This window comes from Falco punctatus (assembly GCF_963210335.1).
Source record: "Falco punctatus genome assembly, chromosome: 4".
Classification (NCBI taxonomy): domain Eukaryota; kingdom Metazoa; phylum Chordata; class Aves; order Falconiformes; family Falconidae; genus Falco; species Falco punctatus.
The window spans coordinates 18,707,535-18,731,201 of NC_137583.1; the positions used below are offsets into that span (position 1 = coordinate 18,707,535).

The 23,667-nt window shown below is 48.3% G+C and overlaps 1 protein-coding gene across 6 annotated transcripts in view; it reads right to left on the bottom strand.

Moving 5' to 3' along the window:
- Positions 1 to 23,667, bottom strand: part of FRMD4B (FERM domain containing 4B) — a 139,889-nt gene that overhangs the window by 43,318 nt on the left and 72,904 nt on the right. For all 6 annotated transcript variants that reach the window (XM_080385326.1, XM_080385325.1, XM_080385323.1 and 3 more), the window contains 6 exons: positions 22,388 to 22,453; positions 21,540 to 21,634; positions 19,223 to 19,315; positions 14,582 to 14,666; positions 1,972 to 2,028; positions 960 to 982 (listed from right to left, as the gene is read on the bottom strand). In XM_080385326.1, coding sequence (XP_080241452.1) covers positions 960 to 982; positions 1,972 to 2,028; positions 14,582 to 14,666; positions 19,223 to 19,315; positions 21,540 to 21,634; positions 22,388 to 22,453 — 419 coding nt within the window. The remainder of the gene's footprint in view (positions 1 to 959; positions 983 to 1,971; positions 2,029 to 14,581; positions 14,667 to 19,222; positions 19,316 to 21,539; positions 21,635 to 22,387; positions 22,454 to 23,667) is intronic.

Below are 23,667 nucleotides of genomic sequence, written 5' to 3' on the forward strand. Positions count from 1 at the left end.
CAGAGCATGTCCATCAGCGGAGAAGGACTGGCACCTAGAGAAGAAAGGGTCTCAGGCAGGAGGACTGGCACTCACTTGACAACTGCACACTGAAGGAAAAGAGAGTCACGTCACTTTGGCAGTCAGATGTGACTTGCTCCCCGTGTTTGGGCAGATAGCTCTTCACCGAGCCGTTTCAAAGCATGGTTCTTGAAAGCCATTGTAGCTAAAGCACAAAACACACCTCTCTTCCCATATGGAAACTCAGCAAGTAGTCAAACATTAACCTGACCAGAGCCAACCCTCTGATTTTTTATTTGCTTAGTGAGCTGTTCCTAATAGAAGGTCTTTTCCCCTGGCTCTAACAGGTCGGGGTGCGACCCCACCCCCTCCCCGCAGTCAGTTAGCATAACCAGTGTGTGGTAGAAAGCCATCTCCAAGGGCAAGCCCAAGCTGATGATACAGCTTTGGACAGCTAAAGCTCAGCAACCGGGTTGCACACCAGCTACAACACAACTGTGGGGTCAGGCACGGGCAGGGAGAGGCTCCGAGGGGCAGCTGCCGAAGCAAGCGGCTCATTGACCTCCGGCACCGGCAGCTGACGGGCTCCACGTCCCTGCACGTGCTGCGGCGCTACGGGCAGGGCTGCCCGCACGGGCACAAGCCACAGTGCAAAGCACAGCCTTTCTGGGGTAGGAAAGAGGGGGAACTTCCTCGCCATTCCGCTTCGGCACCCGCGTTCGGGGAGGGGAGCAAAGCAGGACAGCCTGAAAAAGCGTTTTGACTCAGAGCCTGCTCACAAAAGGGATTACTCACCCTGCAGACTCAGATGTTATCCAGCCCAGCAGCGCATTTCACTTTCTTCAGCCACTGCTGGCCGCTGGACTTTACCCCCATTTTTGATTGTTTGCAATACAATGCCAACACAGAAAAACACATCCATCAAGCACACCAGTATTAGAAAGGAAAAATGTTATTACCTGGAATAGTCCCCTTTAGCTTCCTACAATTGAAAAACAGTGACAGAATTAAAACATGATCTCTTCAAAAGTCCTCGCTTTTCCCAGCATTGTTCACTTCCCCACTCCCACAGCTCTGCAGCCGCATCCTGACCCCAGTTACACTCGGCGCAGAGCACGGAGGCTGCCTGCAAGCAGGCACAGAACTTGGCCCTTTACACTTCCAGCTACAGATAATCCAACTACACCGTAAAGTAAAACAGCAACCAAAACAGGGATGAAATTCATATTGCAAATCCGTTATCACTTTTACTGTACAAGCAGCAAAATACAGCGCTCTCTCCAGCTGGCCGTGGCCAGGGACAGGCTGGCTTTGCAGGGGGGTCGGTAGCTGAGCGAATGCCGCTCGCTTGAGATGAAAACAGTTGGGGCAGCTTGAGCCACTGCAGCTTTGCTGTAGTGTCAGTGTTGGTGACATTTTGTCACCAACAGTGCAACAAGGAAAAATCCTGGTGGTTTAAAGGTCAAATTTTATTTCTTAAAAAGCAGTAAATAACCCCCTTGTTTTAACGTTAATATCAAAATCTGTATTTTTGTTTAAAAAAATTAAAATAAGCGTTTAACTCTTGAGTACAACAAAACTTGATAAAGGAAAAACTGACATGGCATATTTCAACATAACAGACATATCAAAAACGTATGCTCTAAGACTCACAGGCATAACAGTAAATTTAGCTACAATATTGTACTTGTTTCTTCCCAGATCTCCCGAAAGTATTTAAATTAGAACAGGTGACAAGTGGATGGAAGCCTACCCAAATAAATGCCTTCCCTTGATGAGTTCTTCCTCTTTCCCTCCCTTTTTCAATTTCAAGCTTTGCACGTAACTTTTTCCCCCTCTCACCTATAAGGCGAGCCCCCTCCCCAGGTTTCCCAGCTTTCCATCCCCCCCGCCCGAGGGATGCTGCAGCGGGCTGGTTGTGCGGGGGGCGCAGCACCCAGCGGGTCCCCGGCAGCCGGACCAGGCACTTACCTGCAGAACCAGGGCTGCCAACTTGAAGACGGTCTCGCTGTCCACCTCGATCTGCCCCTGTGCAGGGAAAGAGCAGAGCATGAGCCGTGCCCGCAGCGCTCCGCACCGCCCCGCGGCGTTCCGCACCGCTCAGACACGGTGCGTCCCGCCCCCGCAGGGCTGGAGCCCCTCCCCGCGGCCCCTGGGCTGCCCCCCCCCACCCGCTGTCAGCATGGCAGCGCCTCTCCTCCTCCCCCCAGCGCCTCTCTCGCCCTCGCTGTTTGCTTTGCAAAGCTGCTGGTTATTGCACTGCACTGGACGGTACCGCATCTGGCTGTGCGTGCCTCCTCGGGGCCTGATCCTGCACCCCGCAAACACACGACGCACTTGCCGTGGGGCAGGGAGGCAGGGCTGGGTGGGAGAAGGGTATTTTTACGGCTTGAAGCGCACCAGCTCCTCAGGGCAGGGATCTGGGTTCTTTGCTGCGAGGTGGTACGCACACCCCTGATGCTAGATAAGTAGTGCTTATCAGTCACAAGGATAGCATAACTCAGCTCCCTTCGCCCGTGCAGTCCGGATCTTGCAGGCTCCAGGGCTCGCAAGTACCTCAGAGCTGTGGTGCTGCACCCAGAAAAACCACATGGAGCCCCACGCCTTGACACCACTGCAAAACCTGTCCTGTCCCAGCAGCGCTATGCCCACGCTGGCCTCAGAGGTGTCCAGCTGATAAACGTCAAAACATTGAAACTACACAAAAATCCTTTTTTTTTCCCCTGCTTGCGAGCTTAAGCGCAATCTTTCAAAGTTAGCTTCTTACCAGCAAAAAAAACCTGGTATTGGTTCTATACTGGGACCAGCAGTAACACTGGAAGAGTAGAAGATGCAGTTACACTTGGGCTCTTGGGTTATCAAAGCTACCCCTTATACCTACTGCATCTTGCAAACTGTGTATAAAGGACAAAACCGAGCCCATGAGCCAGCACATGAATACAGAGATTATTTTTTCTCTTATTGACCTTTTGCAAGTGAAGGTGGTGGACATGATGCCTGTCTCCTGCCTCTAAGATCCCAACACATCCTCTGTCCCCAAGACCTGTCAGCTGAATGAGGGGACAAAGCAGACAAAGTTTGGAAACTTTGGCTGAAATAGTGCCAAAACCAGGGCAGCAGGAAGATCTACAGAATTACATACAGATACAGGGAAATGACATCTCAAAATATATAGAGCACATCTGGAGCTGAGCTAATTTACCACAGCTGCAGGTCTGGCCCACAGAGACTAAATTCAAAAGTGAACAAACAAATAATTCAATTTTCTTGGAAAGGAAGGTTTTTTGCCAGCTTTGTCAATAAAACGTTCCGGCAGCAGCAGCACTCCCCCAGGCTGCTCTGCAGCGGCAGACCAAGAGGAATTTCCCCTTCCCAACAGGTGTGGCAACAGCTATGCAGAAGTAGCCTCCAAAGCATTCCCAGACATATTTTATTAGAAGAGGAGAGGCACATCACAAGTTAGGAGGGGAAAAACAAAAAAAGCTTTGAGTTCATCCTTCCTTCAGATCTCTTTCATGTTGATGCTTAAGAAAAAGGGCAAGGATTGCAGCCCAGAAACTCTTCACATAGGTGCAACTTTAAGGCACTTTGTTACTTCCAGGTCTGTATCAGGTTAGTCTTTGTCATGCATCTGAGCTGCCTTTTTTTAAGCCTAAATTGCATCTGCTCAAACAGCCTCTGAGTCCAACTGTGACAGCAGGATTACGGGAGATCAGGTCATCCCAGCACCATGCTCTCCTGCACAGGCAGGCGGGGAACCCAAGCGTGAGAAAGTGCCACTGCAAGGAACCCCTGCTCAGCAGGAAAGACAGGCTCTAGTCAGCAAAGCTGTCCTTGGACCACAAAATCAGGGAAAACAGGGGCAGAAGGGACCTTAAAGCTCATCAAGACCATTCCCCACCCCAAGGCAGAACCAGTACCAGAAAAGTTATCAAGATTTAACTGTCCAAAGGCCCTCGTCTCTTTGCTGCTGGCCCCAAGAAAAACTTTGCAGCACTCTGTGAGCTACTGCAGCCAGCAAGTCTCTGCTGACCCATAGCAATAGCTGCTGTTGGCATTACAGGGATGTTTGGAACTTAATAACCAAGTACCTCTTCACTTTTCATCTTCAAAGCACCTCACAACCATTAACTAATTAGCAATAGCAATTACAAGGCTGCCCTTCTGTGTTTATTTACTTGTTGCTAAAAAATGAGTGTTAAGAAACTCCGGTTACTTTACTAGGCTGCTATGGCATTGCCACAAACATTAAAAGTGATCGCACACACCACTGCATGGAGGGTTTTTGGAAACCAAACATGCTGAAAGGGGACTGCCTTCCTCAGGCAACAAAGTTTCAGTCTTTGCTTTCACAGCAAGGGTTTTGCTGTGCCAATGTCTTCCATTTCAAATGCATTCGCTTCGAAGCTGTATTGAGGAGCAAACGGGTAAGGAGATTCTCCCTGACCTGACTTCTCTCAAACAAGGTGCTGAAGGCGTCTTGACCGGAGCAAAGGGGACAAACAGGACACCGCAGGTGCAGGGCTGCCATCACAGCTCTCCAGCTGTTGCAAGCCTCAGGTCAGGGTGGACCAGCCCTAATTACTATCACATACCGTGATAATATTATTTATACACATTATACAATAACAGTGGCAGGAGACTGGGGCCATTCTGAGGGAGGCTCTGCACCAAAAAACACCCCCCCAAAGAGCCATCAGAGAAAGAACTGCCTACCCTTTAAAGGGGCCCAAAAGCAAAGAAATGAGATGCAGGGAGACCAAAGGACTGCCCTGAGGTCATGCAGTAGCTGAGTAGCAGAGCAAGGATTTGAAGAAAGGGATCCTAAAGCCCAGCTCAGCCTTTGCCTAACAGACTAATGCTATACAAGTGACAAGTCTCTTGGAGCCTGAGCCTGGAATTATTTTCCATCATAGTATAAAATTATTTGCCACCTGGTTCCCCAGTTGGCCATTGCTATAATGCAATCCAGCCCTGCCCTGGGCTGTCAAGGAGTTTGGGCAGCCCTTGGCTTGACACAGATCCATGCAGCAATACACATCACTCCGGAGTGCCGAGCCATGGCTCTCCCTACTCAGGCAATACTTTGGATTTTATGACCATCCTTCAGCCCTAAGGCTGGCGGACAGGGATGTCTGTTTTAGCACTGCTTTAACAGCAAGGTCAAATTTCAAAAATAGAGGGGGAAAATGGCTGCAAGAAGATTAATTTGCAATGCCTGCAGTTGCCAGCGTAATTTAAGCAGAGACTTCAGCGAGCAGGCGGGGGGGTTCTGGGAACCAGGGCAGTGAGCGCTCTCATAGCTGAAGATGGAAGGTTTTCCTAGACCTATCCCAAGTGGGAGCAAGGTCACTAGCGCGAGGTTAAGTAGATGGATGTAATTCAGATAATGGAATTTGAGTCTTCTACATTTTAGATGTAAATAAGTTTAAAAGACTAGTGGCTGCAGCTCCAGGGAGGGGATGAAACTGATATTTTTCAATTAGAGTTTGTGCACGGACCAGTCATTTTAACCAGCAAGACAGATTCAGCCCCTTCTGCAGCTCTCTGACAGGCCACTGGTTTATCAAAACACTGCATTTGGTCCAGCAGATTCAAATGGTGGCTTTTGTCACACTGACAAACATCAGAAAAATAAAAGCTTGTAGCAGATGTCCAAATGGGGTGGCAATTACTGCAGAGCAGGAATAGGTTGCTATCTCAGCAGCTAGTGAAGACCAACTCCTGCCTTCAGTGCCCATGGACACAGACTTTGCCCCCGATTCAGATAAGAGCTCAAGTCTTTTGCTGCACAAACATGGACTTCTGTGATAAAAATCACAAGCCCAGTCATGAACAGAGCAGTGAACCCTCATCAGACACAGCAACAACACTAGAATTTACTGTCATAGAGATACAAGTCTGGAATCTGATGAAAACACAGATCAAGAATGACGATAGTCAGATGAGCGTTAACTGTGCTAAGCAAATCTTTAGACTGTAAACTCAGATTAAAGCAGATCCAAAAAAAAAAAAAAAGCAACAGCCAGGAACTGTCACCTTTAATTTTTTAGAGCCAGAGCAAGAAATGAAAGTGGATATGGTTTGTTCAAACCACATGTAACCTCCAGAGGTTAAAGACTGAGCAATGTTTCACCTGAAGATTTGAGACTTGAGATACCAACACATCTCTTCCCTCAAACCAACCCCTTCAAGAATTTGTATTAAACAAAGACACCCCCAAATACACACACTACGATCAAATAGCCTCAAGACAGCCACAATATTGAATAATTACCTGTGATTACAAAAAGCTGAGAGAAAGAAGGATGCAATCAGAGGGAAAGAAAGGACCCAAATGCCTACAACAAGCTGTTGAAGCCGAGGGAGGCAATTAGCTGGGTGTGAGCCCAGCACAAGTGAACAAAGCGATGCCAGCGCCTGTGCCCTTACCCAGCACCGCTGCAATTTTCCACAAGGGATCCCGTACCCCTGCGATGCGTCCTGATGGCCAGGGGATGTGAAGGCAGGACCCTGCAGCACAAAGCTTCACAGCTTTGCAGCATTTAAGTCGCCTTTGGCAGCAGAGGCTGCAGCAAGGCGGGCTGAGCTCGGGAGGGGCTGTTGGCCACAGACCCGGCACAAGTTGAGCAGCGCAGGAGGAACTAGGTCAGACAAATTCAGCAATTGGCTCTGTCGGTGTGGCTCTGCCGGGTAATTACACCGAGGAGACAAACAACGGCAGCAAACAAGTAACCCTCCAACTTTAAAGCACCCGTCCTGATTGCGGGCATTTGCTTCTATATCTCAATCCTGGTGCTGTTCACGCTGCCCTGCAATACACCAGGCACCCCATCCCATTCCCTTCTGCATCGGAAGATCCAGACTTGGCTGAGCATCTCAGCTAAGGCCAGTTTCCTAAGGGCAGAAACTCTGAGCTGAGAAAAAGCACAGCAAAGCAAGCATCTGCCTCCAACACACTAGGGAGGTAAAGCAAAGCACTAAGCCAACAGGAGATGCAGAATACAGAAGCGAATTAAAGGCTGGTCCTTCTGACCCTCGTCAAAAAAGCACTTCAATTTTCTACTCGTGCTGCATATACCCCATGGGGGACCGCAGCCTGGATGGCTCAGGTGGCCTCACAGCTGCTTCACAGCGTTGAGATGGCCCAAGATGTCTTTAATTTCATCCACCGAGCCCTTCCTACCCAACATGGGAGTGCAGCCTGAGACTGAACGCAGCTCAGTGCGTGGGCAGCGGCCACCATAGCTCCCTCCTGGCAGGACCTGCTGCTTCCCACCTCAGCAGCTCAGGGCCACCCAGCCAAAAAAAAGCTGGTAGTGCCTCGTGGTGAGCAACAGCTTCAGGTTTCTCTGTCACACCCTTTATTTTGCTGCCTCTGCCAGCCACTCTCATCCATCTCCCTTGTTTGCATTTTGTGCCTCAGCCAACACTTCGATGAAACTCCAGGGACAGCAGCAGCTACTCTGAGACTTGCCTACACAGTTCAGTGCAACAGGAGCACAAGGTGCTGCCTTTTTGTTGTTGTTGTTGTTACATTAATACAAGAGTAAAAGCAGAGAATGGAGGAAGGACATAAAGACTTCCCTGTTTGCAAGCCAGGCTATATGACAAGCATCATTAGGCTTGTAATCACAGCCTTTTGCTTTCCTACCCCAGCACCATGGTGAGATACCCAACACACACCAACAACAGACCAGGCTGAGCTGTTGCAGCATTTTTACCCTATGGCTAGGAGATCAGAGTGCAAAACTCCCTCACAATTAACACTGGTAGTTAGACCGAGGAGATAACTACATCAGGAGATGCAAGGCATGAAACTCTGGCTGCAAACCAACTGAATCTTCATATGTAATGGGCCAAGCCCAGCTAGGACAACATACACCTCCCCTAACAAGAGCCCAAGAGGTCCCCAGGGCACCCCCTCCCTTTACAGCAGGCAGCCTTGGACCAACCTCAACCACTCTTGGAGGCGCTTAGTGGAGCTCCTTGACTATGCCCACAGCATGGCCAAGTCCCCCTCAAGCCACCAGTGCAGCCCCGTGGGACGTTCATGGGGTAAAAAGTAGGAGGGCCTCAAGGAGACCTGCCGGCTTACATCAGCATGGGCATCCTGCCTCCTCCTCTCACATTTTGGTCACAGGCACAACCGTGCTCCATCCTTCTCATCTGTTGACATGCTGCTAGGGGGTTTGGTTCATGGAGGTGACTGCCAACACTCATGGAAGATAACAGCCCTGAAGGTGCAAAAGGCCAACGGGTCTCGCTGATCCTCCTCCAGGGCTTTACGTGGACCATCTTTCATCTTTGTGAGCAGAACAGCTAACACAGGCAATGGACACAGCACATTTTAACAGCCTTGGCTAGGAGCACATTACACTGTGTTACAAGGCTGCATGGGAACGCTCCCCTCTCCCTTGAGATGGGGGAGAATTAGGAAATATCTGTTATAAAACTTTCGAGAGCTCTCTGATATATGACTACTTTGCTCTCCACAAGCTGGAAGCCAGCCAGACTTTATGCTCGCACCAGGGGTCTGTTTCAACAGCTCTTCTTGGTGAGCACTGGTCTTCAAGCTGCCAAGTGCTTACAAGCATCGCTGTTCACGAAGCTATCGTGGTACAGACTCCTCTGAAAACTTCTACTTCCTTTAACTTTTTTCTTTTGCTTTTTTAAAAGCAACTCTTATAAGCCCTTGAAACAAACGGGAAATTAAATAAACCAACCCCCCAACGCTCAAATAGAGAGGGGAAAAGGGGAACACAGCCAACTTGACCAAGATCTGAGTTTACAGAACATATTTTAAGAACTGGCAAAGAGTCAACTGTATGGCTGCAGAACTATATGGAGGTTAGCTCTAATGCATAATAAACTTGACAGTGCTTTGCTAGCCATGTAGGGTGTTATTTTTCCAAACTTGGCTGTTTTGAAAGAAGAAAAAAGAGTAATTTATCTTTCCAAATTTATCATCAACATATGCGTGACCAGTTCCGACCCACTGCCTTAAAAGTATCCCAGCTACGGTCACGGGCTGTGCGGTAGCACGCTGAACATGTTACACAGCTCCCCTATCGCTGTGCAAACACACCAGCTCAGAGATGCCCATTTCACCTGAAACCAAGTGCTAGGCTTTCACTAGTTTAAATTCCAGCTGTACAGTAGATTTCAGAGATAGCTATAAATCTAAAGCCGGCTTCTTAGAACTCAATGACAGGAGAAAAAGCTTTTAAACTGAAGTTGTCACCACTGAGGGTTTTCATGCAGCAGTTCTCAAAACCTTGAAAGAGAGGTACATAAGGAAACAGAGCCCAGCCATACACAAAGCATCCTTCTAGCCTTTGCATCCTCCCAAAACACACATGGATAAACGAGCTTTTAACTAAGTCACTGGGAGGCCCTTCCACAGACCTGGAGATCTAAGTTTTGCCAGCTCCCACCTCCTGCTTGGTGGCCCAGGCTGTTCCTGGCAGCAGATACGGCTTCTCCAAGCTCCAACCCAAAGAGCAGGGATGTTGGAGAGCAGCAGCCAGGCAGCTGGCTGGACCACATAGGGCTGAGAGGGCCTGGGGACAGCAGCATCAGACCAGGAATAAAAAAATAGGCAGCTTGACATGAAAGGAGGGTAGGGCAAGAGGACTGGCAGCATTTGTTATATTGGCTGGCAGTCAAGGTTTATAAACACACCAGCGGTGAGGAAACACCGGGTGCTTTTACAAGCGCGGCAGCAAATGTTGCGTTCAGTTCACATGCAAGGAGGTGTGGGGAGGGCAAGGCCAGGAAATGCTGCGTGGGTCATGTTGGCACATCCAGCAGAGGAAGTTTATTCTTCAGGCATATAAAGCACTGGTCAAGGTGCACTGTGCAGAAGGAAGATGGTGGTGCTGATGGGGTAGTGGGTTAAGATAGGGGTGAGGTAGAAAGGAGCAGCCATGGATGCCCTGCACTCAGTGCTCAGTGACCCTTTGCTTCCGATGCAGAATTGCAACACTGCTAAAACACGATTCACAAAAGTAAAAATGAGGTCTCAGTCCTGTTGTGCTTTGGATAAAGAGGTCTCTCCCAGCTCCCTAGCTGCTTGTAGGGATTGAGGGCAAGGTAGAGAGGGGGCTGTGCAGAGAACAGCACAGGTCATAGGGGATGCACAACTGTGGTGAGAGGCAGTAAAGGCCGCAGAGGCACAAAGGAGCTTTGGCTGTATAGAAGTGCATGGAGATAGGGGAGTGGGTGGGAAGTAGAAAGAAATGCATTTTTGGCAGCAGTGATTTTACTATCTCTCTTGTGTCCCTGCCTTGCCAAAATGTCTACAGAAATTGAAAAATGCACAAGCCCCAGATTCCTCCAACCCCTAGCAGCAAAAAGTGGTGATTTACAGAAAGGAGCAGAGAGATTTGCAGGAAGGAACATGCAGTTGAAAGGTGAGCAAAACCAGCAGGGCTATGCACTACAGAGCACCAAGCCAGCCCTCACCCTTTTCAGGGTGAGGTGAACCATTTTCAGAACGGTTATGCAGGTGTTTATTCCACTATATACTGTTCATATAATATATTACAAAAGAAAGATTATAATTAATAAAAGTATTTAATATGCTATATTATTTATTCTGAACTTTTATTCGGCTGGGAGCAAAGCCTCTCTCGAGTCATCTGGGGCAAGACAGCCAACACACACTGCCCAGCAGCTCCAGCCTAAACTCAGAGATAGCAAACTCCATCAGAGATACACCTTTCTCTTTGATTAGATAGAGCCACTTCCAGGATTTCACACATAAGATAGCCCACAGATCCCTCGGAGAATACTGTAAAAACCATTCCTGATGCAGCCTCTGAACCTCTTAAGTAACAAATAAATCCCCTCCAGAGGAGGGAATGGCATGACTCTTTGCCAACGCACTGGCTGTATTCACCCAAGCCTTCAGTTGGCTCTCGTGATGCATCCTACGTGCTGGCGGGAGCCCCGACATGCACCATCTCGCATGCAGAGCAAGATCACTGTCTCACCCTCTGCTCAGGGAAGCATCATTCTCATTTAAAGCACACAAGCCATATAAGCACGAGTACCTACAAACTGCTGGGCTGTCAACACGTGTCAGTGCTTAGGAATGTCAAAAGAGCACACACACAAACTCCTCCAAGCATCAGGCCTTTGCACCACCCTGGGTATGGGCTTTTCACACACTGTGCTCTCTGGGGAACAAGGTGCTGTGAAAACCTTGGAAACAGCTTTATGAAAGCAAAAAAACATGGCTGGCTTTTAAGCAATCTTATCCATGCAAGTCTTCCCACACGCCAGGTATTGCAGCATTTGTCCTCTGAGCCACATTCCTGGCCCACACAGAGAAGAAGCTTCATGAAAAGATCCAGGTTAGGATACTGCCCCAGCAAGGCACTCTCTGGCACACCCTGTGCATTGAGGGGTGTGGGCTGGGGGCAGGCTGCTGCTTTAAGATGCTGGGGTTTCCTTGCTCCATGAACACAGCAAGAAAAAGAAAGTAGAAAGGCATTTAAAAAAAGAAAAAAGAAAAAGAAAAGCTAAACTGAGACAGGTCTGATCTCCCAGAGCTGGATTAATGACTGAGAAATGCCAGGGAACATTCCTGGCTGTCATCAATGAGCATCAGCCTTCACTTGCTTCACCAGAACTGGGGAACTGCTCATATGCAGAAGCTGACCGCACTCATCCTGCAGCCTGTGCCTCCTTCCCCGCAGCACAACAGAGCCTGGCAGCACGGCGGGAGCGGACATGCTGTGTGAGCACATACCAGGTGCCTTTGTGCATCCTCTTGTCCACATCCCGTGAGCTTAAGTATGAGAACTGGTCTTGCATGCCCTTCATGCACTACTTGAAACCTAGAGACCAACAATTAGTTTACCAAGCAGGATAAAATATTTTTTAAATACTTCAATTGAATGTTAAAAGCCAAATGTATCTTGAAAGTAAATGAAGTGGCTTCTGCCGAAGCAGGGCTGCAAAGCTGCCCAGCACAGAGTGCTGCAGGCAGAGCAGGGCCTCTTGATTTTGTTACGTGCTGTATCACCCGGTGCTGCTCGCAGAGATCCTTCTCTCAGGAGGAAGCGATGCTCCTCATCCCTCCACTGCCCACAGAAACTGGACGCGACAGGAAACCTTCTCCACTTCTGGCAGTTTTGCTTGCAGGAACAGGGAAGCCGGCACATTGGGTTGCTACCATTTAGAGCACAGACCTCGCAAAGCCATGGGAGGAAAATCCGAGCCAGCCTTCCTTCAAGCCTCCCCCGGGTCCTGAAGCCCTGAACTCAAACGGGTGATGCACAGTCTGCTTATTGTGGCACTCTGTGCATCATCAACACTTCACATGCTATCAGCACTTCAGTCCGGTAATATGAAGTTATGTTGCTTGAATAATAATATTTATCCAGCCAGAGATGATTCCTTATTGGTTTGATGACATGCATGTCTATGATCAGTCAGGGCAGCTTTATGCTTCTCTTCTTTGCTTTGTGCAGACGCAGACCTGTCTGGTGGAAAAGGGCCTGGGGGAGCTGGTGGGCGGCCGGCTGACCGTGAGCCGGCAGTGTGCCCGGGTGGCCAAGGCGGCCAGCGGCACCTGGCTGGTGTCCGAAGCAGCGTGGCCAGCAGGAGAGGGCAGCGCCCGTCCCCCTGCGCTGGGCGCTGGTGCGGCCGCCCCTCGGAGCCGGGGCTCAGGTTTGGGCCCCTCAGCCCCAGCCAGACCCTGAGGGGCTGGAGCGTGTCCAGAGCCGGGCAGGGGCTGGGGCACAAGGCTGAGGGGGGGTGGGGGGAGCTGGGGGGGGGTCAGCCTGGAGAGGAGGGGCTGGGGGGGCTGATCGCTCTCTGCAGATGCCTGAAAGGGGGGTAGGCTGGGGGGTGCGGGTGGGGGTTGCGTCTTCGCCCAGACAAGCCACAGGACAAGGGAAAATGGCCTCAGGTGGTGCCAGGGGAGGCTTAAGTTGGGTATCAGGAAAAAATTCTTCATGGAAAGGGTGGTCAAGCACTGGAACAGGCTGCCCGGGGAGGTGGTGAGTCACCACCCGGGGGGTGTTTAAAAGAAATATAGATGTGGCAGCTGGGAACATGGGTTAGCAGTGAGCTTGGCAGCACTGGGTTAACGGTTAGACTCAATGATCTCAAAGGTCTTTTCCAACCTAAATGATTCTATGATTCTACAAATTAAAACATTTGGGTGTTTATGTTGATCAGCATTTGTTTCGATAGCAGTGGCATTTCCACATTCCATCCTAAAACCAGATCCATTTTCCAGTTCCAAAATTATTTGTTCTGTCTGTCTAGCTAAACTGCTCCAGTTTTCCCCAAAAGGATGACTGTGCATTGCCAAGACCTTTCACTTACAGTGGCAGACATGTCAAATGGAGATCAGCTTTTTATTCATCTTAACTAGTGAGGCCCCAAGTTCCTCAAGCATCTTTAAAACTTTAGCATGTTGTAAAAATGCACCAATTTCCTCCACTCCTCCAGAAAGCAATTCCTGTACAAAGCACAGTCACAACTTTGCCATTAACCACTTTCACGTCAGGTTTCTAATCCCACCATAAAATAACAAATACTGAATGAGAATCCTGTAAAATATGAAGCATATTAAAGGTGAAAACTTTGGCCGGCTATACCAAGCTCCACCAGCAGCTCATGATACAGCACTGTTTTCCAAGAAAAGGTTGTAAGAACTGCATGACCCTCTTAGACCAACTGAATCATGAGTGAAAAAAACAAACAAACAAAAAACCAAAACCCCAACCCCCCCCAGATGCCCAAGTTTGATATTAACTGGAAAATCCCAGAAACATCAGCATTGCTAGAGTGGAGTTCACTGAACTGCAGCTGCTACCGTACCACCCGTTATTAGGGGCATGGCACAAGCAGCTGCCACACCACTTTTTTCAGACCAAGATGTATCTGCAGCAGATCAACCTTATTTTTTTTTGAGATTTTGGCCACCATATCATGAAGTAAATTGGTAAAATATATATTTTTACCAATCTAGACATTTTTTAAGAAAACAGTGGAATCTTCTTAAGCAGAGAGTAAATGCAGAAAGTATTTTAATATCTAGCTTTTAATGCTATTTTATAGAATTTATTACTTTACTACTACACTGAATGAAGGCAGGAAATCAGGGAAACAAGAAGCAAGTTCACAGCACAGGACCTTCCTCATGGAGAAAATTTGTCTTGAGACAAATTTGACTCGAGATTAGTAAAGAGATACTCGCCTTGAGTGTTCACTAAGCAGTGTATAGAAGGGTACACCACTGAGACAGAGCCTGCCTGCAAAGTTACAACCCAGATTTCAAACAACTTAAAAGCTTTTGAGTACTTAAGGCTTATCCTAGCGTGGTGAACACACAGCGGGGCTGCAGAAACAGCACCAGGAAACCATCATCATCCTTACCCATTTGCCAGTGGTATCATCATTTAAGTGAAAGAGTAGAATAAGCACGCTGAGATCTTAACACTTCAATAAGATCTAGAAATCAGATGCAACTCTTAGCAATTTTGCAGGACTATGTAGGTGGTGGAGGAGCAATAAAAGGGGGATGGACATCAAGGAGCTCCGAAGGACAGAGCCTTACCTGGTGTACACAGGACTTAGCATTCAGAAAGAACAGCTCTACTGTGGTTTTGTCCTTGAGAAAGGAAATACTTTCGATGTAGAACCTGAAAATAATAATAAAAAAAAGAATTGTTACTTTCTTGAATAGGTTTCATCTTCCTCCCAAATAATTTTATTTCCTCAACGTTTTGTTCTCTAGCAATAAAATGGCACGGAGGAACTATGAGCTACTGCACTTAATTTCCTGCCTATTAGGAGAGAACAAGTAGCAAATCACCGGCCAGCAGCACATGGGGAACAACACATTCCTTGTTCAATAGATCGTAGATATCTGATGACACTTCATCTCATTTGAAAACCCTGTCAAACACCAAAGGCGCAAAGCCCATCCTGCCTATGCAAATAAAGCCTAAAGCGCAGTGGAAAAGCTAAAGTGGAAAAAGTAATTAATGCCAACGCAGATTGGGAAGCTGGCCTGACACTTTGCTGGAGGAGAGAAGCTGGCAGCAGCCCTGCATGACCTCCTCTTCCCCAGGAGAAAAGAGCAGCCACACGCTGAGACCCATTAACTTTGCTCCTAGCAAACAGGGACAAGCAAAAAAAGACTACGTGAGGAACACTTTGGGATCAGCTCCATCCCATCAGGCACATCCTAGTAGCAACGGGAGCCCCAAACCCAGCTTTTTACATGGAAGGGCTGCAAACTGGCTCAGCCTTACAGACACCACTCTGTACAGTGCTCGTCGCCTTCCTCCCCTTCCCTGGCTTCTGCTTCCCAGGGTCACGGGTGCATCAGAGGCACGCACAAACTGAAGCAATCCCATCACTGGTTACTCTGACCTGGTCAAGGTTGGCAGATGGGTCCCAGTATGTTACAGAGCTACACCAAACATCACGTATGCCACGGGCACCCTGCAGAAAATCACACGCAACCTGTCTGTGCGCTTCTCTGAGTCACTCGGGGCATCAAACCAAACAGCTCTGAGATGCATTAAATGTTGTGGAGAAAACACGTCTATAATTTGAGGAGTGTGGAACTGCCAAGTCAGTTTAAAGAGAGACAAATTTGTGCGAACATGGTCCTGTCAATCCTCCTTTAGCTGGATCTGAAAGCAGGATACTTGTTCTTCAGCTCCTTATGGAGGATAAATGAATTGGGTCCAGACTCTCCCATCCAATACTAGACAGAAAGTGCATTTTTTCCAGCCAAGCAAAGACTTGGACCACCAACACCACTGTCCCAGCAAACCACACCAGGGCTTCTCAGTGTCTTTCTTTTAATAGCAGGAGGGCTGAATGGCCAACACAGGGCACGCAGCCCACGATGTTTATCGGAGCTAGACCGATGCCTCCTGCAGCCCCCATGGTGCTCCTAAGGCTCCTCACAGTCTCAAGCTCCGGCCACTGATTTCTTGGTGTAGGTGATTTGCAAGATACTGGACTAAGTCCACAGCAGAAGCACGGAGCACATATTAGGAAGCAGTAAATCTAGCACCTGCTGCACTTGTTAGGAACATATGCAGTATTTATGCTGTAAGTGGAGGCAATACATTAAACAGTAATTGTTTTAATATTTCGCATTCCTGCAGCATGTTCCATCAAATTAATTTTAAAGCACTCCTCAGAAAGCCTCTGCAGGATAAGGAGGTAATTTACCCATTTTACAGGCATGCAGCCCGCCCAAGGGGCAGACGCAAGCTCAGCAGGCTGCCCCAGACATTTGAAAGGCTATTTGATATTTCCATGACTCACCCTCCACTGAGAACTGTAGGAGCCACAGGTACTTCCACCCTTTCTTGATCACACTGGATATTTTTTTTTTCCTCTCCCAGCAGCTTTACTAAACTTCAGTTTACATGCGCTTGTGTGTTTCTCTCCAGAAAGGCAGAGCATCAGAGGGCAGGAGCCTCACTCTTCATCCTTCCCCTACCTGCTGCCAGACCAGCCCTTCGCAGCCATGCTCCTTCCTCAGCCTGCTAAGGCCTTCCTCCTCCTCCGCACCACAAAGGCAACTGTCCTCAACTAATGACCTCATTTGCAATTCCTTTCAACTAAGAGCCAGACCTGGCTGACATCCTTCAGAAGCAGGAGAGTACCCCTGGCTCTGAACAGAGGGAGCTCCCAGTCACTGCTGGCACAGAACAGGAGACTGCAGGGTCCATGGAGTTAGGCAGAGCACTGGGGAGCGTTACCCCTGCCCCAGCCAGGTTCGTGCGCTCTGTTCCTTCCACGCAACAAGCTGTATGCTCTTATTGCCGCACTACAAATGGCATATTCTTCAGCATATTAGCTGTGTTTGAGGACCTGGGAGGCTAAAACCTCTAGCTGCCTGAGAAAGCTGTGATGGCAATCATAAAACTTGAGTGTTTCTTTGGTTGGGGTTAATGCTGGTGGCTTGTGATGTTCGGTTTGGCCCTCTCTGTTGCAAGGTGGTCCTCTCCAGGGTGGAGTCCCGGCGACAAAGATGCACAGGGAACACCAGGCATATTTGGGAACACCATAAAGTGTATGTTCTGCTTTTATTTCTGATGTTGTCGGCATCCTTGAAACTAGAATGACGCTTTTATCAAGTCCTAAATCTGCATTAAAGAGCCCTTCACCAGCTGTGTGTACCATATGAAAACTTATGTGACTGGATTGAGTTTAGGCCATCTGAAGAAGAATAATTAAAATCTGAAAGGATTATCATCTTTTTCATTACTGAACAGCAAAAGCTCAGGGCCAAGGAGTTATCAAGAAAAGGAGGTCACAACTAGATATCTGGTGATCCCAGCCCATTTCCAGTATGACTACTGGAAACTGTCCAGTGCAGCACTGAAAGACACTAAGAACTGATGCTGTTGCACATTTGCCACTTGTTATGACAAGAGCAGCTCAGTGCCCTGCCTCGTTCTAATTGTATCTCAAACCAAAGTCACACTGAAGCAGTAGTTATGGCATTTGTGGCTGAACCCGCTGCAAACACTCAGAGGGCTCGCCTAGCCCCAGGGACCCCCTATCCCTGCAGCAGGGCCACCGCTGTCACACCACGTGCGGCTGGAGACGATCCAGCCCAGGGGATTGAGAGCCAGGCGCTGGGGCTCTCTGCCCGTCCCCGCCGTGCCACTCGCCCCATTCCCAGCTATGCTTTTCCATTCCAGCCATGGGCACGCACAGCCACAGCCGTGTATTTGTGCTGCTCTCCTGGGGGTTTGATTAAGGAATAGGCTGTCACAAGGCAGAGGAGTTCACATGAGGTAAGTGAACTAACCACCCAAGGCATACACCATGGAGCAAAGGCCTAGAATCGCTTACTTATCCAGAAAGTTGTAACGAAGTAGAGAGCTGCAGGTTTAAGTGGCTTTTCTGCTGGAATATCTATTTTCTACAGATCAGACAGTTTTTATATTGCCAATTATTTCTGCATCATCATCATCCTCCTCCTGCTCTGCTCCCCATTCACTGCCCACCTCCTTGGCTCCTAAGTGCTTGTTTTGGATCTCACAACCCCACAGTAGTCAGGCTTTAAAACTAGCTTCTAGAAATCGATCTTTTCCAAGCCCACCCCTCACACATTAACTCTTGCCCATGTTTCCGCACACCCCACCCTGGAGATGACCACCTTGCAACAGAGAGGGCCAAACCGAACATCACAAGCCACCAGCATTAACCCCAACCAAAGAAACGCTCAAGTTTTATGATTGCCATCACAGCTTTCTCAGGCAGCTAGAGGTTTTAGTCTCCCAGGTCCTCAAACACAGCTAATATGCTGAAGAACCTATCATCCCTTTTAAAATGGATTTTTAGATTTCTTTTAAAAGTGGGGAAGGGAAGAGAAGCTCTGAACTCCATCACAAATAAGCACATATTCAGCCGAAACAAAGTGCCACTTGTTTGAACCGTTCCCTCAATGACCAGGGAGCAGAGGACATGGCGAGGCGACCCAACTACACAAGAGGCTCTGCCTTGGAAGTGCTTCAAATAATTAAGCACACAAGGCATAAATTTACTGAGATATGAAAAGCAAATGAGGTCAGTCTGCTCTCATTTTCCTCAGACTGCAAGGAAAACAAAAACTCCAACAATATTAAGAATATGATGCTTGGTCTTTTCTGCCAGCACAGCTCTGTCTCGTAGGACATGAGTGTTTTTTTCAGGCCCTTAACCAGCAGAGCTTTGCCAGCAAAAGCCCTAGAGTAATGCAATTACATTGGCCAAAATCATCACTTTGCCAGGGATTTTATTCTCTCCTGGGGACTGGCTTAAGCTGCACGAGCAAAGAAGCCATCAGCAATCCCTTTCAAGTACAGACAACCCTTAAGTAAACACGAAAAGAAAAAAGTTTAAACAAACTGTATTAAAATTTAGCACTACTAAAGATAAGCCAGGCAAAGAAGATATTTAACATACGGGGTTTTAAACAAAGAAAACCAAACACAAACCTAGGAACAATGTCCTAGTAACAGTTTAAAAAGAAGTAGGTTCCAAAGCACTTTATTTTGTACTTAAATACAAAAGAGAACAGGACTTGTCCAGGACATAATCTCCCTCTAAAAATAGTATATCACTTTGACATTTATTTCCTTTATCAAATCCGTAATCAGTTCTTTTAAACAAAAAACCCTGGTGATAAATAATAAACCCAAGTGGTAATGTTTTCTTTGTGGAAACAATTACTCACCTAACAGCAAAGTACAAAGTTGCTGGGCCTGGTTTCTTGGGCAAGTCATGGTCCAGGACTCTGTGATCCAGCTGCAGCCAGACGCTCTGACCTCTGTGGAAACAGGTTGGGGAGGCAGTTAGAAACTGGGGTGAGAAACAGGGAAACTGGGTCTTCTCAGGGCTCGTGTTGGCTCCAAGTGTCACTTTAAAGCATGTGATTTTGTTCTGAGGCAGGCAAATCCTCATCTTACCAAATTATTTCCTTTTTTCCTAAACTTTCAGATTTTGATGTAATTCACTGGTGGAGGACATTAGAGAATACTCTTTGCAGTTGTATGTTCAGCTGCAGCCCCAAAATCATAGCACGACACCCAGAAAAACTAAATATTATTGAAATACCCCCCTTTGCTATAGCTGGGGATGCTTCTGTTGACTTCTTATATCTAGCGGGGGGGGGGGGGGTGATCCATGGCAGGGTCTGGATGTTTGCCTGCAGCAGCAATGGGTCTATCTCTTTTGCTGTACAGGGGCCGCACGGCTGTGCCGCTGTACCCCCAGCCCCGCTCCGCACCACCCCAGCGTGACATAAACCCCGTTCCGAGCAGAGGGCTCACCCAGGCACGCTCCTTCCATGAGCCAGGTGTCTAAACCACAGTGCTCTGCAGCAGCTTCTCTGGCTGAAATGGGAAGGAAGCCAGAAAGAAAACAAAACTCCCCCCGACCCCAATAACCTCCCTGAGGACCCTGGGGCCAAGGGGCAGTGCAGACCCTGCGGCTGGCCCGAAAGGCTGGGGCATGGGTGCCCTCCAGAGGCCACGCGCTCCCTTCCAAGCACCCAGCCCAGTGCTGTACACCCAAGGCAGCCTCTGGAGTCCCACTGGTGCTGCTGGGGAAGACAACAGCTTTTGGGTAATCCCCTGGCAACACTTTAAAGCTCACTGCGAGGAAGCGCCAGCCATCAAAAACCTCCAAGAAGAATTTCATGGCAGCTTTTCTGGGGGAAAAACGTAAGCCAAGTGCAAACAGCATCCTCAAGGGATTTACAGAAGAGCTGGAAGAAAGTATTTTCCAATGTTTGAAAGGACAAGAATGTGGCAAAAATATTCTAGGGAGGGCCCAAGATGAGAGTGGCTGGTAAAAATAACCCCCTGGTGCTGTCAGGGCTGCAGAGCGAGCGGCTCCAACCAGCTCGGTGACACCAGCCCCACACCTGGGGACAGGGACTGCCTCAGCAGGGTGGCCCCAAACACTGCTCTGACTTGGCATGTAGGCGAAAGCTTCCAATCCAGGATGCCATAAAAAACAGCAATAGAGAGCAGCGGGGACTATTCCCGTTAGACAAGAAGAGGTTTATTTAGGGGCTGTATTAGTGCACAGCTCCATTTCTCTACTGCCCTAAGCGGCTCTGCTCCAGCTCTTTTTGGGTGGCTGAAGGTAACTTCTGGAGACCCTGGTCCTGGAGAGCAGAGTCCTGCCTGAGGGTTTCGGTCCTGCGCCCAGCAGACGTGGGGAAGCATTTCAGTGCAATGCTGACAGATGAGTCTAAACACCAGCTGAGATTTCCATTAACCCAGCTGGCTCCGGGTTCATGCCATGGAAGCAGATATCCCACGACACTCCAGAGCCCAGCTGTAGCAGCCCACCCAGCCCACGGCAGCTGCTGGCGAAGGGTGGCAGGGAATGCCCCGCTGGCATCAGTGGTGATGACAAACTGCACCCAACATCGCCACGTGCTTGCAATATTCCAGCTGCTGGGGAGGGAGGGTTGTGCATTTTGAGCGTGTTTTGCTTTTGCAGCTCTTTTTGGGAGTCTGCAGAATAGCTTGGATACCCGAAAGCAATAGGGAATCTAGAGGAAAGCTGCTTATGGCAAGGACTAACCTCATATTCCACTGCTGCTAGGGAAGTTCAGGTTTGAAAGACTCAATAATACATTTAAGATTAAAATGCAAAGCAGTAGGAGCAATTCTTTTTGAAAATAAATGAAAACCTTTTTGTTGTTACTAAAAGTGCAGAGTAGGAGAGCTCACATGGGTGTTCACATGGGAAATTATCGCTGAACCTATTTTTTCACCCTGTGAGACAAACACGAAGAGTAAAAGCATCAGGAGGAAGGTATTTTACAACTGGTTTGTGCCCGGAAGATATTTTCCAATTATTTTCTGGTTTGTGCCTTCCCCTTTCCCCAGCCAAGCAGCACAAGTGCAAGGTAGGAAAATCTTTCTTCTTCAAAAGAAAAACTCAATTTTCCATCATGCTGAGCTGCCACAGTGTCGGGGATAGGTTTCACATTGCAATAATCACACAGCTGTTTAAAAATAAATTAACATACTTACGTATCATCTATAAATGTTATCCCAAAATACTCCTTTTCTTTCAGGTTGAAGTGTGAGGCCACCAGATCCAGTAATTCCCGAGATAAAAGTTTGGGCTATTGAAAGAATAAGAACAATTTAATTCATTTCAGTCCAGGCTTTTCATACAGAGTAAAAAAAATTTCTGCAAATACTGACTTTAAGTACACATGGCTGCATGGCTGAGTTAAAACCCTGTAGTACAACTCAGTGCAGAAGTGGCTCCATCAGTCTCCGGGCAGCCGGATTTAGTGTCACCACGGAGCTGTGTGGGACATGCGGAGCACGGGGAGGCAATCGCATACTTAATCCAAGACATCGAAGTGCCTGGCCTGACCGCTGCTTTCTGGGGCAGAAAGGCAGCAGCTCGGGCTTTCCTGCAATTACAGCAGGAGAAAATTGTCAATTAAGAAAATACTGTGTACTAGAGGGTCTTGTGCTTTGGCTTCTGTTGTGGGAATAAAATATATTTCAAAAAACTTTTCTTCCCTTCTAAATTACAATAAACCACTACCCACAAGAGGTGTATTTTAAAACTTCATGAATTTTGGTGAAAGCAGAGCAGATGAAAAATTGAATGTAGAACTGACAGCAGATATTTTGCCCACCACGCACCAGTGTCCAAGGGAAACCCTCCTGCTAATTCAAGTCTGAGGAAGGGCACGCATGCCTGAAAGCACGGCTGTTCACTCCGCTTCTGTGAGTTGCTCCAATAAAAGATACAACTTTTCTTCAACCACCACTTATGCATCAGCCCCCAGGCAGCACTTCTGAAGAAAAGCAGCAATCTGGCACTGTGTGACTAGCGCTCAAGAGAGAGGGGTCCTCACCTGAACCAGCAGCTCCAAGTTCCTGTCATCGAGGAGATGCACCTGGCAGTGCCGGCCCTCTGTCATCTGCAAAGACAGCAAAACAGCCCCCTGAGGAAGGGCAGGATCCACGGCTTTCCTGCCTTGCACCCAACCATATGTGGCTCAGGGGCAAGGGCAGCCTGCAGCAAGCATCTAATCTGCACCGATAAGTGAATCGACTCCGTACTGAGCTGAGTGTCCTTCTCCAAGGACTCAGTCTGGGGAGCTCCCCCAGCTCCCATCAGCTTTGAGCTGGAATTAAGGGTGCTTAGCAGCGCTCAGGATCAGATAACAACATAAATGATGCAAGAATTTAATCTGAGAATGAACCAGCCTGGCTAGTACTATAGCCACAGGCGGCAGGAATGGCCTTTCGTGACCAAGGACCCATGAAACCCTCCCGTCCAGCCACCCCTCCCTGCAGATGGGTCAGCCTACGTTTGGGCTGTTGGCAGAGGACCTGGTCTCCAGTCTCGGTGGAGTCTCCACCAGCACATTAGCCGTCTCCCTTGGCTAACTTCTCCCAAGTACGAGAAGTCATTGCCTCCATAGGATTCTTTATACAGGTGCTCGCACACGTCAAGACAGGTGCTCAAATTGGATGATTAAGAACGGGGTGAGCTTTGCAGCCTCTGGTGTTATATCCGGACCACCTACTTCGTATCACATTTATCTCTGCAAACAAAGAGTCTTCCTCTCTTCAATAGGCAAGCAATACAGAAATAGCTGCACATTATGCCCTTTTAATATCTGCCCTTTGAAATTTAATACATTTCCATGAAAGCTTTTACATTATTTAAAATCTGCTCTAATTCTGGGCCTCTCAGCAGCCTCAGCAAGGACCAGCTTCGCAACACTCCCCAGGCGGGAGCTGGGGAAGGAAACCTCGCCTTTTTATTTATTCTCCCAGCCTCAGAAAGACTCATTTCCCTGACAGCACAAGCTTCTCACGGACTATAAATTCTGAGCTGTGAGCAGAGGCTGAGGGTGGTTTGCTTAGATAGGGGGTCCCAGAGGGATTAAATGGCAACACACAGTGGTTTCTCCTTTCACATCCCTCTGGATCTGCAGGGATGGGGGACAAGGACAGGGCTCAGCTTACTGCCACCAGCATCCCCCCATCACCTCCCATCCTTGGATGCTGTACATCCAAACCTTATAAAAAGTTAAAAATAAATACAATTTAAACCTGATTGCAGTAAAACTGTAAAGAGACCTGCTGCCTCCCAGCAGCACTGCCCTGCTCCAACGCCAGGGCT